Source organism: Camelus bactrianus, chromosome 3 (assembly GCF_048773025.1).
Source record: "Camelus bactrianus isolate YW-2024 breed Bactrian camel chromosome 3, ASM4877302v1, whole genome shotgun sequence".
Classification (NCBI taxonomy): Eukaryota; Metazoa; Chordata; class Mammalia; order Artiodactyla; family Camelidae; genus Camelus; species Camelus bactrianus.
Window position 1 is genome coordinate 47,410,159 of NC_133541.1, and position 17,233 is coordinate 47,427,391.

A 17,233-nucleotide genomic window follows, 5' to 3' on the forward strand; every position below is an offset into this window, starting at 1 on the left:
AAATACCGTATCCTGGGTGGCTTAAACAACAAAAAAGTGATTCTCAGCTCTGCTGAGGGTTGATAGTTCTGTTCTTTGATTTCCATCGAGGCTTCCTTAAGTCTGCCTGTTCCACCTCACTGGACAGATCTGCATCTTTGGCACCCCTCTCCGCACTCTCTCCTGGGTCAGCCAGCGTTCTGTTTCTGCACTGTTAGTTAGTGACGTTCCAGTCTACATCAGAACACTTCTTTCTGGTCTCTGGTTCCACCAGTAGTATCTTTCTGTCCAGTTTCTCTCTTACTTCTGCCCTCTCCTGATCAGAGGATCCTTCAACTCTTGTGAGATCGGGGCTTCTCAAGTTATATGGGAAGACCCTGCTTTATTATTTGTGAGCATTTCTAACATTTCCTGCTTGTGACTGTGAAACCCATTATCAGATAGAAGTGGGAGAGAAGTGAGTGCCTCCACGGCCCCCCTCCTGAGCCCCAAGGGGAGAGCTTGGCTCACCTGGAGCCCCCACCTCCCTCTTGTTATTAACTGGGTTACCATTCCTTTCTCTTCATGATGTTAATTATCTGCAGTTCAAAATATGTTCCTGTGAGGGTGAAACTACTGAATTGTTTGTTTGGGGGGAAGTGCAAAAACTGCTATTATCAGGGTCATTTTACTTGCGGGCACCAGAAAGTACTCTGGCTACCCACTTGTGGGGTCGAGCATCAGTATCTGTGTCACATGACACCCTTATCACAGTTACCCTTTAAATTAGGGAGCCTTGGCAGGAAACTTAGGAAAACTCATCACAGGTTTCTTCCCTTGACTGGGACTTGTGGACGCTGATAGAGAGAAACAGGTCCAAGTGGAACTCAGGGACATTATTCATGAGCTTTGTTACCAAGTGACTTAATTTCTGCCTCCTCACCTTTTAATTGAGGTTGATAAGGAACTGCTATGAAAACGAAGCATAAGCATGTCTGTAAAATACTTTGTGTGCAAGTGTAACTCCCAATTGATGTTCAGTAACAGTCGTTCCACAAACAGTCAAGCACCCATTGTATAAATGTCATGTGATTTCCCCATCTTTCCTTCCCTTTTGGGGCCTCTCAGTCACACACCATATGCAGTCTTTCTAAGCCAGCAGACCAGAGGATCAACTTCCCTTATAAACCATTAGCCTCTGAAATCCCAGGGACTCAACTATAAATTATTTTCCTGGTGTATGTGTTGGAGGGGGGTCCCTTTCTCTTCCCCATTTATCTCCTGCCCAGCATCTTAATTTGCTATATGCTGTAAATTGTAATCTTTAAATCAGACTCCAATTTAGGTGATAAGAATCACAATTAATTAGGCCAGACTGTCAGAGATTAAGTATAATCTTGCATCTCAGTTATCTCTTTGGCTAAGGCCAGCAGAAGCAAAGCTGTAATGTCTGCTTATGTTCGATAAAGTCTTAGCCCGTTTGTTTTGTTTTTTTTCCCTGTACTAGTCTCTTGTCTAGAAATAAAAATTAAATGAGCAGAAGATCTCAGATCCCTTTCATTTGTTTTTAAGCTGTGGAGCAGAAGAGATAAACCAGAAGATAAACTTAAAGATACTAAAGACTAATTATAATTAGTTCAGGGTATCTGAAAAGATTTGCAGACTTCTTGTTTAAATCTGTTGACAACCCTTTTAATTCCCTCCACCAAGTTATGTCTGAAAACAGTGTAGTTGTTTTCAACTGAAGATTGACTTTCACATCTACTCTTTCTACTCCCATTTTCAGTGCCCATATTTTTTTTCTTCTTCCTCCCCCAAAAGTTCTTGTTTTCACCAAATTCAATATCATTCCAACTTCATCTTTCCTTTACATTCAGAAAACTGAAGTATAATAACTCAAATAAATAGTCCTTATAGGGGAAAAGTACAGTATATTCAAAATCATGTGATAACTTAGACATGACTTTTGAAAAGATATAGAGCATTTCTATATAGAGAAAGGCAAAATATATGCCTCCTCTACTAAATATACTTCCAGTTGGCCACCTTAAAGTACTGAGAATTCCTTCTCTCTCAGTCTTTCCTAGTAGTTTCTGGTCTTAAAATTTGCCGTTGCAATTGGGTATTTTAAAAAAAATCTATTAATAAAAATGAAAAAGATTACATGAATAATTCTAAATTAATAATAGCTACCCATTAGTTTGTGCTTTCTACATTCTGGGCACTATGCCTACGCATGTTTGTTTATATGTTCATTTAATCACTGTTACACTTAAAATTATTCCCATTTTCCAGATCAAGAAACTGGGGCTCAAGTTAACTGATATACCCAAGATATATCTAGTAAGTGGCAAAGCCAAGATTAAAACTCAGGTCTCTTTGGCTTTAAACCTGTGCTTTTTATAATTTAACCCTTGATTAAACAGGTGTGTTCTAAAACTAAGGAACCCATAGTTGTTTTTTGTTTGGTTGGTTTTTCAGGTTTTTTGGTTTGTTTGTTTTTTGCTTTTAGTTTTTTAGCTTCATTATCTTAGCTAGCATTGGTTATGGCTTTGCTCACAGAACTTGAGAAGTTTAAACATTCAGGGTATTAACTGTTACAAGCATAAAGTATAAACGTGCTTATAAGGTTTATTTAAGAAAAGTATTGGGATTTGTTAGATTTATACCCACCAGAATGTACATTTTTCATTTGGAAGAATGAGAGAGATTCAGGCAGAAATAAAGTTTTGATTCAGCAACAGTTAATAAACAAACATCTTGATTTAATATTGATCCTCACTTTGCCTATACATTTTCTTCTCTGTGTATTTGTATTATATTTTAAAAGGTAAGTGGCAGTTTTTTGTGCACTTCCAAGCTGCTTCCATCAGTAATGAAATACTTGGCTGGGGCAGTCTCTGGAGTCCCAGAATTTCAGCTTAAATTTTCCATTCATCCCTGCCAGGCACTAACTCTGAAATACCTTTTTTTTTTTTTTAATGGAGAAGGCTTCCAAAAGGTGCAGCTGTGTGCTGGTTTCATCTTGCACTTTGTAGCGGTGTTGGCACCCTTTAAAGTGAGGAATGCCGTCTCCCACACACCACTGGTGCCCAAGGACTGTTCAGGCCTGTCCATGTCAGTGGTTTGGGAAGGGCCTACGTTGGGAGAGAAGGCTCTCTTCTGTTCCATGTGATCAGTTGTCACCAGGGCAGAGGAGGAAAGTAGAACTAGTGGAAAATGCAACATCTGATGGGTCATCAAAAATTCTCCGCAGCCTGGGACCCCCATTTCATCCGTGTTCTTGTTAGAGATGGATTCCTCTCTTCTTTTGAACTAGTAAACGTCTTGGCTTCTCTGCCACTTTTAGACTCTTCTGCTGTTCTTTCTTGTCTTCTCTCCTCTTAAGTAATACTGATTTCTTTTGATGAAAAATGATTCAGCTAAGTGAAAAACCAGTGTTGGATTGTAATAGAGGAATCTGAAATTCACCCAGCATTTTAAGATTAGACTTGGCTTTCCAGACTTATATACACTGGCTACAGCAGGATTCAAAAACCAAAAAGCATTCCTCAGTCAGGGATAAAAATCTGTCTGGAAGGCAAAATCAAATGAGAATTTATATATAAACTTGATGAGGATTTTGCTCTGTTAATTTGTATTTTGTTTAATAGCCACCATCTATGATCTATATATTTTGGATTTTTTTTTAAGTTCCATTGTGTTTTAGTTTATTGAACTGTATGATGTGGTACTTTATCATGGACTTTTCAAAGAACGACTTGCCAAATTTGGTACTTCGTAACGATTGTCATTTCCTGTTGGAATTTCTTAAAATGGGTTCTAACGGAAATGTGACTGTTGGCCCTGTGTAATTAATAAAATTAAAGGAATAGTTGATTGTAGAATTGTTGAAATAATGAATCTGTTGCTTTAGAGTGCTTTTTAGACTTTCAATGTTAATTGATCCTGCTGTGCAAAGTAGAAGATGTGAGTTTTAAAGGCTTCTTGGGTAAAGCTTCCACATTCCCTGTGTTTAAATATTTTAAAGGGGAAGTGGATTGAATCATAGATGTTGTATTAGAACATGGGAAATCCTTGAATTGTTGGGTTTTTTTTTAATTTTCTCTCTTTGTAAAATTTACCTTTTAAAACTCTCGTTGCTTTGATCAGCTATGATAATACATTTGGGTAATAAAGCTTTTTCAGTATTAAAAATTCAGTGGTAAATTTGCTATATTACAAAAAGGGTAACTGTCCCTCCCAATGTATACATCTAGTTTTTTTTTTCTCTTTTTAAAGTGTTCTGGGGTGCACTTTGAGCAAGGTTCCAGTGTTGTTGCAGATACCTGATAGCCATCACAGTGCTTTTTAGAAACTACATGTAGTACTTGTACCAGTGAAACAAATATTTTGTAGCACAGGATGTGGAAAATAAACTACCAGTTTTTGCCACAGAAACACTGAAAGGACTAAGGAAACGTTTTTGGTTTTTTTGTTTTTCCTCCTCCTTCAAGCTGAAGGGAAGAAATAAGAGTGATAGAAATGATTTTATGTGTAGTATTTCCCAACCCAGTAATGTAACAACTCTTGGGTGCATATTTCAATCACAGTTAGGTGAAATCTTTAATTATCACTTAATTTAACTTTCATATTTGCCTGCAGAAACGATCGTGTTGATAAGATTCTGGGAGGAGGTAAACCTTTATTAAGTAATTCCACTTTCACTTGCCAGCTTCAAAGATTTTTTTTTTTTTTAATAAAAAAAATGCTTGTGTTAATTCATGAGGGAAGAGAAAGGAGAACTAGGCATGTTCGTTGGACAAGTGTTGTGTGGATGTCTGGGTTCATGTGTTTACTGTTTCATCTCTAGCTTTTTGCATCTTGCCATGTGCTGAAATCTCTAAGTTTGAGAGGGCTAAGGAGAAATGCTCCAGGGAGTCCTGATTAGTAACATTTCTCTACAGCACTCCTCTGCCTTTCTGTGTTCCTTCTGTTACATATGCTGACAAGATGGTATTTCAATTTGCTCAGTGTTGAAGGCATTTATAGGGGAGGATGTTTGTGTGAGCTGATAATCTAAGGCAAAGGGAAGTAGTTTATAGTTTTATTGGAGGAAATGAAAGGCTATGCTCTTTCATTTTACGGTATTTCTTTTCTTTATTTCACAGTGCTTTTAATTATAAAGTCTACAAAACTTGCAAGATATTTGTATTTTAAGTCCTTTTCAGGTGTACTTAGATGTTAACATTTGGGCGATGTCATTGCTGGATTTTTTCAGGGGGCTGGGGAGTCACCCACATGGATTTGCTTATCATAACAGCATGTCCTAAAACTTGTTACTAACACAAAACAGGCTGCTAGCTCCATTCCTGTTCTGATTCTGGGGGTTTGTAGTCATCCCTGGGAATCTGTCGTTCTGGCAGGTTCCCCAGGTGTCCATAGGCTCAGGTGGTGGAGGAAACCGGTGAAACGAGGTTCCCACACAGCTCTCTGCATAGCGACTGTTGGAAAGTCGGTGACGTTATCTGTCCTGCTTTTATGAAGTCCAGAAGGTGTTCAGGTGCTTTTACAGTAGGGGAGAATCACCCAGGGAACTGAGTGATACTTTGTGTGCCCTGAGTTCAGGTTTGAAAAGTCCCATGTCCGGATGCCCTGTCCTCGGGGATGGTTTTATAGTGGGGGTCTTCGTAGCACAAAGTCAACTCCGGAGTCAAAATAGGCCCTTGCTCAGGTGATAGGACGGCATTCTTCAATACTGTGCTCACTAGCCACACATAGCTGTTCTATTTTAAATCCATAAAAGCTACAAATTCAGTTTCCCAGTTGGAATGGCTACACTTCAGGTGCTCAGTAGCCACATGTGCTGCTGCCCTGTGGGATAGCCCCACGCACGGAGCACTTCCATCGTCATAGAGCATCCTCCTGGAGAGTGCTGCTACCGGGTTCTCTCCCTTAGCTTAGCTCTTCTCCCTTCATCCTGGGTAACTGCAGTGGCTAGTGGAGTTAGGTGGTGAGATCACATTACTGTCTGTCTCAAGGAATACTGCAACCTAAAAGCATCTAACATTGCAGGGGTTGGGTTTCCAACATGACGTAAATCATACTTAATTCTCTGAGGTCAAAATTTAATAACATAATCTTACTGTGCTAAGGTATTGTGAGTCTGTTATTTTTCTCTGCTGACTCAGTATTAGAAAGCTGGGCTTCATTAGAAATTTGTTTAATGTGGTGTATGGCTTCTAATAAAGAATCACACCACTGAAATCTCACTGGAACAAAAGTGCCAATATTTAGTCTTTCTTAGATTATATAAACTATTCCTATATAAGGTTCATCACCGTGCATTCTTAAGTGTCTAAAACGTTACTTATTGATGGCTGATAAAGTCTGCACATGTCGGTATTTTCATAAAGACTGTCATTTACCTACTTTTGCAGTTTGAGAAATTTGAGATGAGTATGTTTAGCTCCCCCTTCTGGTGTATTATGAGGAAAAAAATTTTTACTTAAGATGGTTTTCTATATATATACTTTTATTTCCCATATGATTCCATCCCAGTGAATATAATTTATTTTCAAGTGAGGTCTCTAATTTCCAAGTATTTCAGCATTTTCCATATGTCTTTCTATTATTGATTTTATTTTAATTCTACTATGGTCAGAATACATGACTTACAGTATTTTGATTCTTTTAAATTTACTGAAAGTGTTAGCACCGTACCCTTAGTGAGTATTATGTTTTACTTGAAAAGAATGTGCTCCCTGCTACCAGCTGGAACACTCCATAAATGTCAACTAGGTCAGGCTGGCCAGCATTGTCACTCCAGGCGTCCACATCCCAACCGATCCTTGTCCACGCGTCGTACCAGCCACAACGAGAGGAGAGCCAAAATCCCAGACCACAGCCATGCATCCGCCTGTCTCTCTCCCCAGTTCCACCAGCTTCCTTCTTTTTTCATTCAGCGTAAAGCTCTGCCATCAAGTGCATACCCATTTAGGACTCCCGAGTCCCCCCGACTAGTCCATCCATCATCTTTCTCTAATGACTCTCTTCACCTCCAGCAAAATCCACCTCCCCGCCGCCAAGTCTCCCTTGTACGACACCAATACAACATCCCAGTTTTCTCTGGTTTCCTGTATTTTTGGAGTGAAAATACAATTAACAGTATAATGCTGAAGGACGTTATTTGTGTCATCCAGTTACATTTTTTTTTTTTGACTTTTGTATCATTTGGTAAAACATGTAAATAAACCATGGAAAGACAGTTTATGAAAGCATCACATTTCTTAAGCTATTAGCTGACCAAAATACATGTAAACAAATACAGGCTTTCCAACAGCAGATATATGGGGACTTAAATTTGAGTGTCACATGGCCAGTGACCATTTGTCTGGGCTTTGTATCTGCCGCTAAGCCCACCCGACCTTTGTGGGGTTGGGGCAGTAGCACGAAAGGAGGCCCAAGCACTTGCGTCTCAGTATTTTAAAGTTACGTCGTGTTAACAAACTGTTCAGAAAATCTGTTCTGTCATCCTGCCTGGACAGTTATTTCTTCATGATGACAAGGAAGCCAGATTTGAAGTTAAATTTCTTAGGTTTGGGTTCTGAGTTCTGCCCCAGAGCGTGGAGATGTGGGGAGAGCTGGCTCCCGGGCCACCCCAGCTTGGCCCTGCGCTGCCATGGCCTCACACAGCCAAACTTCTTTCTGTCCTGAGCCCCGGCCCACTCCGAAGGCCGAGGGGGCACCCCTGCAGGGAGGTCTGCCCTGGGGAGGGTGGACCTGGGGAAGAGGCCATGAGAGGCACTGGCCAGGAACCCTGGGATTCTGGGCAGCATTCTGAGTGTGTCCTAGGAGAGAAGAAGCTGCCACGTCCTGTTGGCCCCCAGACTCATCGCACTGTGGGAAGAGGCACAGTTGCGGGGCAGCCAGGGAGCAGCCTTCTAGAGCCCAGGGCCCAGCACTGGCCGTCTCTGGTTCCGGCCTGAGTTTGCTGCTGCCCCAGCAGCACTCCATTACTTCGTGTCTCGGTTTTCTTCCCTGTTGTCAAGTGTACTGGATTCAGCATAACCCGAGGATTTTGTTTACTTACAGCTTCGACGCTCCCAGACCTTGCAGAGCAGTTTGCCCCTCCTGATGTCGCTCCACCGCTCCTCATCAAGCTGGTGGAAGCCATTGAAAAGAAAGGTAATCTGACTGGTAGCCAGGATCTGTTAACGGGGGGCGGCCTTATATCGTGGGTGCTGTCAGGTATATTTGTCTTGTGGGCATTCTTTGGATACACTTCTTGCCACCTGTGCTGGACACCAAAGCTCTTTGTTGCCATGACCTGGGGAGATAATCTTGGTCTGACTAATAACTCCATACTAACGTGTAGTTACTGAATGGAAGCTATGAAAGTCTCCATAATTGAGTAAACTCAATTAACTTGCTCCTTGGTGGCCAGATGATTTTGCCAAAATTATTGACAGGCCAGCTAAGATGAATCGTAGGCACTGACTTCCAAGAATATTTGGTGCACATCTAGAATAGATACTGGATGGAAACTGGAACATCTTGCTGGCAGCAGGCTCTTGGGTTCTCCAGAGAGATGTGTTTTGCATACTCAGTCTGTTTCGTGTCCTAGGTCTGGAATGTTCAACTCTCTACAGAACACAGAGCTCCAGCAACCTAGCAGAACTACGACAGCTTCTTGAATGTGGTGAGTGTCACGGAACTAGAAATACGTGAAAGATGGTTCTTACCTGTCTGTTTCAGGTAAAACACAAAAAACTTGAACTTAACCATGCAATGTTTTCCGTTTGAAGGATGCTCAGAAATCATACACACTTCCCCTCTGCCCTCTTCTGGTAAGAGTGCAGACCTTTGATGTCTGTCTCCTGAGTTGGGCATGTGTGCACGCTGCCTGCCGGTACATTGGCTGTCATCACAGCCACAAGCCTCCAGGTCCTGCAGAAATTGCAGAGGAGAGAAACATCTTGGGATTTCTCTAGCTCTGCTTACCTACCGTCTTTTTCTGACCTTGCCATTGGCTACATCTAATTCATCTGGACCAGTTGAAAAAATATTTATGAGTCTCTGTCATTTAACAAATGTCTCCGGCTTTTTTCCCTTTCTCTTTTTCCTTTTCTTTTCCCTTTCCCTTCTTTTCTTTCTATCTTGCTTCTTTCCTTCCTTCCCTTTTTGCTTGCCTGCCTTTTCATGCCATATTTACATCAAGTAACATCATGATATTGTTCTAGTCAGTAGTGAGCTGGTAAACCAGCTATCTGGGGGCGTGGTGAGAAGCCCTGGTTTGTGGCATTTACCCATTTCTGTGGTTAATTTCAAGCTACCAGCATGTGATCACTGAACTCCAACATGGGAAGAACTGTGAGCCGGTGCAAGTCGACTCTAGCACACCCTTGGTTAAATGACATCAATTAAGTCACCAAGTTGGTGGCTTTAGTCTTTGTTCCCCCTTCCTCCTTTGCCACACAGAACAAAACTGTACAAATGTGAATATCTTTACTTGCCATCATTCCAACAAGTCATCTTCTGTATTGACTTCTAGACCTCTCAGATCCTTCATTTCCTCCCAATATTGGGCTTTTTTTTTTTTTTTTAAGAAAAATCATTTTCTGCCTCACATTATTTTAACTGAATTTGGATGCTTGGACCAAAAGGAATGAAACCCAGTTTTGGAAGGAGTACTTTCAGAAGTATAGTTGTGCCAAGAGTGCCCAAAGGATATTTAATAAATGAAAACTTGAAGGGTAAAGCAGCTTCAAAATGAAGCAGCTTATAAGAATTTCTAGAAAAGATGTTTCTGGGGGGGGGGGAGATTAGATCTTTATCAGTCAATAGTTTCACTTGAAATGCACCGCCTGAATGTTTGAAGCTTAAAAAGAATTTTTTTTAACTTTTATTTTTCCTTTGTACATAGAAATCAGTCTTAACACACACACAGGGCATATCCTCCCACACATACAGAGCAGGTCATTAGAAGTTGACTGGCAGAAAAATCAGGGTGAAAAGATTTTTTTTTTTCTAACAGCTTTACCAGGGTATTAAGGAAACAGTGAATTTTGTCCTAGCCAGTTGAAATCAACATACATGTTTTGGTCAGAAAATTGGTCAAATTAAACATGTCAAAAGTCACAGGAAATGTTTAGACCTCAGAGACCGATGAAATGGGAGTTGAGAAACAGTGGTTAACTTTTTAAATGTGACCCAAAACAAAATGATGCAGTTAGGCTAAAAAAAAAAACCTTCACACCACCTGTGAGATGGAATAAATAACCCAAATTCACGTCAACAAGAGATTTTGACAACTTTCCTTCCCCATATGAGATCAAAACATACGTAGAAAACTGGTTTCACTTGGGTTCTGTGCTATAAAAGTGAATTTTGTGGCAAAACAAAAAAAGATGATCTCAAGTTAGGAGGAGTGGTTCCTCCAGCATGGTTTCCAGCTTGAGGATTTTTAGTCCATAAAAAATTGTAATATCCTGGAGGAGGCTCAGACCAAGAGAAGTCACTTACACTGAAAACAAAAAGCATGGCTTTTAGCCAACCCTGTGAATTACCAGTGTCTGAAAAGGACAGACGTGGTTGGAGGACAACAGCCCCCTTTCATCAGCACCTGCTAAGTTACTGTATTTCATCCACACATCAACCTTGTGCTCCAAGTATTAGTAACTGCTGATGGGAAGGCTGTGACTTGCATCCAGAGTGGTTCTGACTGTAAAAGTCCTTATTCTCTTTTGCCCCCACTATACCTAAAATAAATGATTTCTTTCTTGTCTTGTTTGAATTTTAATGGTGTGAATTTTCTTTTTCTCTCTCTTTTTTTTTTTTTTCCTTTTTGATTTCTCTTAACCTGAATCAGGCTTTTTCTTTGAGTTCTTATCACAGGGAAAAACACGTGTGACTGTGTGGGGATGGGTATTAACCAGACTCATTGTGGAGATCATTTCACAGTGGTGTATATGACTGTCAGTGTTGTACACCCGAACCTCGTGTAATGTGTGTCACTTATGCCTCAGTTTTAAAAATCAGGCTTTTTCAACCTCAATACTATGTAAGGATGGATAATTCTTGGTTGTAAGGGGCTTCTGTGTGCCCTGCCGGAAGTTCAGGAGCACCCCTGGCCTCTCCCCACTAGATGCCAGTGAGGCTCCCCCCTGGTTATGACAGTCCAGATGTCTTCAGCTATTGCCAGATATCTCATGAGGGCAGGGGTGGGGCAGCAAAATTGAGGACTCTGATTGAGAGCTGCTTCCTTAGGTAGAGACCGTTGGGGAGGGAACTCTGTTCTGGTGGGAGCAAGGGTGAAATGTTAGAGAGTTTACCGGTTGCCTGTCATGAGCAGACTTAGTGAAAAGTGGGGTGGAAGGGGGTGTGAACTCCCCCATCCCAGACCTAAAGATTGTGTAGCTCTCTCTGAGCTAACATCCAAAGTCATCACGTAACAGATGTGTGTCACTCCTGGAAGAGTACCTTAGGATAGCTTTTATGCGGAAAAGCAGACTTGGAGTACAGAAGTCAGAAACTCCCAAGATGCCCTAGAAGTTATCTTTAAAAAAAAAAAAAAAAAAAGTAAGAGACCATAACTGCAACGACTCTAGTGGAGTCAGACACAAGGTGAGCTGATCCAGAGGCTTGAAATAAGATCTTCCCATTTAGAGGCCGCCAGGGCTCTCTGAAACACACCTCACGTGTTAGGGAAGGGCTTTGGTGAATAAACATCACTCTTAGGACTTGCTGTAGTTCAGCCCACAAAGGTTTAACCAGCGCATTGTCTCCTGAGCACTGAGGGATGTGAGAAGAGCAGGTGAGAGCCGCAGGCCCCCGCCCTTGAGGGACGTCAGTCTAGGAGAGACACGCTTGGTTACTGCGCTGTCTGGGGGGTGTCATGATAGGGGGTGGCCCCTCAGCAAGCATGCACACAGGAGGCCGCAGAAACCCCGCTGGAGGGAGGGGAGTGTGGGAAATTTAGCATCTTAATGTTTATACCTCATTGCCAAATGGCCTTTTTTAGGATGAGCGAATTAAGTAATATGAATTTGCTGGGCAAAGTGATATTGAGTGAAGTATACAGGGGGCGACTTCCTGGGTGGGGCAGCAGCTTGCCATGTAGTCAGTGGCTATGGGATGTTCTTACAGGGAGGCACACACAATTTTTTGTCTGGAAGTCACACTGGTAGTTGAATTACTGTCCATGTGGATCCTTTATGCAAAGACCTACCTTGTCCTGCCCTTTCCCCGACTTGTTAGAGATGTGATATGCCTCTGGTTAGTCCTGTGTAGGACGTTTAAGTGATTGAACCCTTTGCTTCTCCACCTTTTAATTCTTGTCCTCAAACTAATCTGTCCACATTTTCCACAAGATGGACTTTTTAGAGCTTTAAAAGGGGTCATCTGGTTATCTTTCATAAGATCTGCCCACTGAGTGGGACAAGTTTGGCTTATGAGGACAACATATCCAAGGGACTTCTGTAGGTTGCAGCTCAGCGGGGAGCGCGAACACCACGCACGGTCCGTGGGTGTCCGGGATGCTTCCCCTTCTCGTGCCGAACACCTGGGAGTCAACTTTGGTTTTTCTCCCATCCTCTCCTAGACCGCAGCCCCAGTCAGTCACCTAGTTATGTCATTTCTTGATAGTGGCTCACACATCGTTCTGACTGTCCTGGAATTCTCAGGTTACCAAAAGTGGTGTCAGCACTTCCAGCGCTCTCCTTTCCGACTTATTTTTACCACTACGATTGATAAAGCTCCTTAAAAATGTAGTGTTTTGCTCATCAGCTCCCATTCTCCCCTGAGCACAGGAAGCTCCAGGTGATTTTCCTCAAGGCACCTTCCCCATCAGTAGTGTGCGTCCTTCAGCAGCTGTGTGGTCCTTCCTGCCCCCAGCTCCCTTTCTTTCCACCGGGCACTGTGCCTCGCTCTACCCCAAGTACTCAGAGAGTGGCGGTGATTCATACCACCCCAGTGTTCAAGTGCCTGACCTCTGTTCCAGCTGAAGGATTTACAGGACAGGCTGCTGGTCTTATCTGAGAGAGTTCAGTGCCCACGAGTTAGACTGGTAATACCTTCATCAGAATACCCTGTCAGAATTAAAGGGAATCATTCCACAGATGTTCAAATTATTTTTATGGGTATTCTAGAGGTGGACTGCTCAAACCGTCTAATATCTTACTGTTTAATCAACCACTCTGTTGGGTTAAATTTATATTAATACTTATGCAGTATTGAGCAACTCAAATTTTAGGAAATCTGTGGATTTGCGTTTCACATTTTTTCCTCCATATTTTCTTGTTGTGGTTTTAGGAAGTACTTACTACTTGAGTAGCCATCCTAGACAGAACCGTTCTCCATCAGGGCAGAACCACCCTCCGGAACGAATCTGGAGATGCTGTGGGAGCTGCCTCAGCTTGCTAGGGCTGCCGTGACAAAACTGCACAGAATGGGTGGCTTAAAACACAGAAGTCTATTTGCTTACAGTTCTTGAGGCTAGGAGTCAGGTTTGGTTTCTCCTGAGGCCTCTCTCCTTGGCTTACAGACGGCCACCTCCCTACTATGTCCTTAAGTGGCCTTTCCTCTGTCTGTGCACCCCTGGTGTCTCTGTGTGTGTCCAGATTTCCTCCTTTTATAACATCAGTCAGACTGGGTGAGATCCTGCTCTAATGGCCCTATCTTAACTTAGCCACATCTTTAAAGGCTCTGTCTCCCAATACATTCACATTCCGAGGTGCAGGGTCCTTCATGCTAAATGCTTACAGTGTTGGGGACAGACCTACACAAGGAAAAACCATTCTATTCAGAATGCCAGGAGCAACCCCTATGAGAAACACTGCTAAGATACTCAGGTATCTTATATTTGTCCCCATCTTGCTTCCTTTCATGTGTCACATCTAAGTCACACATTCAGAAAATCGGCCCAACCAATGCGTAAAATGTCTGAATTTTTTTTTTTTTCCTATCATAGATGCCGCCTCCGTGGACTTGGACATGATCGATGTGCATGTTTTAGCAGACACTTTCAAACGCTATCTCCTGGACTTACCAAATCCTGTCATTCCGGTAGCCGTTTACAGTGAGATGATTTCTTTAGCCCAAGGTTTGTCTCTTCCAAGAACCCCCTTGAACATAGACTGAGATGTGGGTGTGCTTGTAAACTCAAGTGCTGCATATAAAGAGAGGTCTTTGGTAGGAATCTGCCCCACCTCCCCCCATGCCGATCAGCACAAATTCCCTCCCTTAACAGGGCAACCAGTAGAAGAACCAGGCTCTCGTTTGCTTAGGAAGGCCAGACACATGCTGAAATGGCTAACTGTTAACCTTTTATTGGGATTAACAAAGTTCACTATGTCAGTGAGGGCCTCCACGTTCTAAGTACCAGATTCAGGGAACCAGGACCCAGTGAGTAGGGATGTCCCTGTCCCCTCCTTCAGTGGCCATTACATAATGAGCTGAAGGACGAGGACTCTCTGTTTTAGGAGCTCCTGCTCAGTTAAAGTGCTCTGGGGACAGGAAGTTGTGGTTTGTAACCTTCAAAGTTAAAACCTGCGATGCTTATCAGATGCTCCTCCGGGTTAGCCAATCACGCTTGAAGCCGCTCAGTAGAAGGTAGAGCTCTGGCGGCGCACCCAGAACCTCTTGTGGTTTTGTACACCAAGAGCTTCTTGCATTTCCATCTGACTTGAGATTGCTACTTTCTCATAATGCCTTTTCTAACGAGAAGAGCAAATGTACCCTCCGCTCCTTCTGCTGCCTGTGTTTTAAATGACTTCTCTGTAGCTCGAACAGAAATTTTCAAGGTATTTATTCACTGATAGCTGGAAACGATCTCTCATTCTTTTTTCTTTCTTGCTTCACCCTTTTTTTTTTTTTAAAACCTGTAGAAGTGCAAAGCTCCGAAGAATACATCCAGCTGTTGAAAAAGCTCATTCGGTCGCCTAACATACCTCATCAGTATTGGCTCACGCTTCAGTATTTGCTGAAACATTTCTTCAAGCTCTCTCAAAGCTCCAGCAAAAACCTTCTGAATGCAAGAGTTCTCTCTGAACTTTTCAGCCCTCTGCTTTTCAGATTCCCAGCAGCCAGGTAAGTGAGAGAAGAGCACCTTGGACTTGGGGGTGGTGAGGGGAGTCCTAAGTCGGCTGGCCAGTAAACTGATTCTAAAGGTCCCGGTTGGCACATGCGTGGGCATACTGACCTCAGACACACTCATTTCATTGTGTAGTAATGAAAATGAGTTTGTTGCTGGGGTAAAAGTTTCTAATGGAACTCTTTTTTTTTTTTTTTTTTTTTTGGTAGCTCTGAGAATACTGAACACCTCATAAAAGTTATAGAAATTTTAATCTCGACCGAATGGAATGAACGACAGCCTGCACCAGGTAATGCCTCCTGAACATTTAAAATTCCCTTGTTGTTTGGTTTTTAAGAGCCTGAAAAATGGTGGCTTTAAATCTCCTCCAAAGTAATGTCAGTTTCTCGTAGACTTGAGATCCGTAATAATGTGTTACCTTACGATTTAAAGAAAAACGGCTGGGTGGCAGCATATCTGGTCTGTATTATCTGGATTTCGATATTTGTGGATTTTGCATAATCTGGGTTTTAGGTGAGGGGTTTTGGGAGAGCGCCCGCTCCCCTCAGCTCTGATGCTTCAAGTTGTTGCATAAATTATGGAGTTCATTTTCACTGCTGGCATTTTTGTTTTTCTTTCTAATACTTATAAAGTAGGGAACTTATAATTACTAGATAATTTAAAGTATTTTGGAATGTGTTTTTTGGAAGCAGGTGGGCTGAGAAATGTCTGTGAAAATAAACATTTTTAATAATGCGAGCAGTATGCAACCAGGGGTTCACTGCAGCAAGTTAAGAGTGAGCCAGACACTTCTTTGAAAGCAGGCGGGCGTTCAGTTAGCCATTTAACAGAGCAGGAAGTGTAGACTGTGTTAGCAGTGGATTTAATTTAAACCGATGTACGTTTCTTCTACTGTGGCAAGTCTAAGCAACTTGACTTTGCTGTGTACCAGTTAAAATTTAGCTGGTCATTTAGAGTAGTGATTGGGGGCCTAGAACTGAAGTTTCAGGACTAGTAGAAGGTATGGTTCATAGTCTGCATTTATGCTTCGAATTTAATTAAAGCATCATGAATTGATTGTTTATTATACGTAATTCATGCAGATTATCAAATTTATCTCTATACTAGCAGGCAGTGGGGCCCAGTTATCAGTCAGGCAGTGAGAACTCAGTGGGGCTTTTTGTTTCAGGTGTTCCATAGCCAGGCTTGGTTGTTTGCATCTGGATGGGGCAGACAGAGAGCCAAGGGTCTAGACTGAAAACCTAGCTGTAGGGATTGAATAAAGGATGAGATAGGTAACCACGCATGATACAGGTATCAGGAGGGGCTTCTGTGGACAGACCCAAACTATGGTACCCATGGGTGAGAGAGGCAGCAGAAATAATGCATAAAGCAAGCATGGTCCATTCCAAATATTCCAAATCCCAGCGAGCAGGCGATGCATCAGGGCTACCCTGGATTGTAGGTCAGCTGCACCAGAGAAGTCTGTCAACAGGTGCAGCCCAGGACTTTAGTCCTGGGCAGTGGCGGCTGGCCAAAAGGTTTCATGTCATGTGACTGCTCAGGTCACTCGATAGCGGGTTTTGGAGCTCTGTGCTGGTGTTCAGAGGCTGCCTTTGGGCTGAGTAGGAAGCAGTGCAGTGATAGCAGTACCCTGTGGGGAGGGATGGGGGCAGGTGTGGACCGTGACTGCCCACTCCTGGCCTGATCACATGGTGATGGGAAGGTAGAGTTCTAGCAAGGACAGAACAGGGCCCTAAGCCAAAGGATTGAGCTGTGATCTCTCACTTCCTCTGGACTTATGTGTGGAGGACATCTCAGACAGGGAGAGCTGGGTCTTGTTTGCAGGAAACAGGGGTCCTGGTCTTCTAGTGGTCATCCCTCTGGAAAGCGGAGACACGGAAGCTGAAAGCCAGGTTTGATAGATACTCACAAATGAATTTACCCCATGGAGTTGTTGAGAATTTCTGCTACACAGGGTGTAGCTTACTCAGTGGTGGAGTCTAAATTCACCTGCCTGGTGTGAACTGGTTAAACGTCTCAGTTTTAGCCAAATTCCAACCGTCAAAAAATTCATCTGCAGCCGGTTTCATGATGCACCTTTAAAACTGCTTGACATATCATCGTCCCTCCATTCTTCTTGGTGTGCCAGGTTCAAAGGCAGATTAGTTCCATCAGCTCCATTGAGAATGAGAAATAAAGCCGTGAACATTTGCTGAAATGTCC

The 17,233-nt window shown here is 42.6% G+C and overlaps 1 protein-coding gene across 1 annotated transcript in view; it reads left to right on the top strand.

Annotated features, from left to right (window-relative positions):
* PIK3R1 (phosphoinositide-3-kinase regulatory subunit 1) overlaps window positions 1-17,233 on the top strand; it is an 80,083-nt gene that overhangs the window by 47,511 nt on the left and 15,339 nt on the right. Inside the window, exons 3-7 of the mRNA XM_074359218.1 lie at window positions 8,032-8,124; window positions 8,564-8,638; window positions 13,907-14,038; window positions 14,823-15,024; window positions 15,238-15,317. Of these exons, the coding sequence (XP_074215319.1) occupies window positions 8,032-8,124; window positions 8,564-8,638; window positions 13,907-14,038; window positions 14,823-15,024; window positions 15,238-15,317 (582 nt within the window). The remainder of the gene's footprint in view (window positions 1-8,031; window positions 8,125-8,563; window positions 8,639-13,906; window positions 14,039-14,822; window positions 15,025-15,237; window positions 15,318-17,233) is intronic.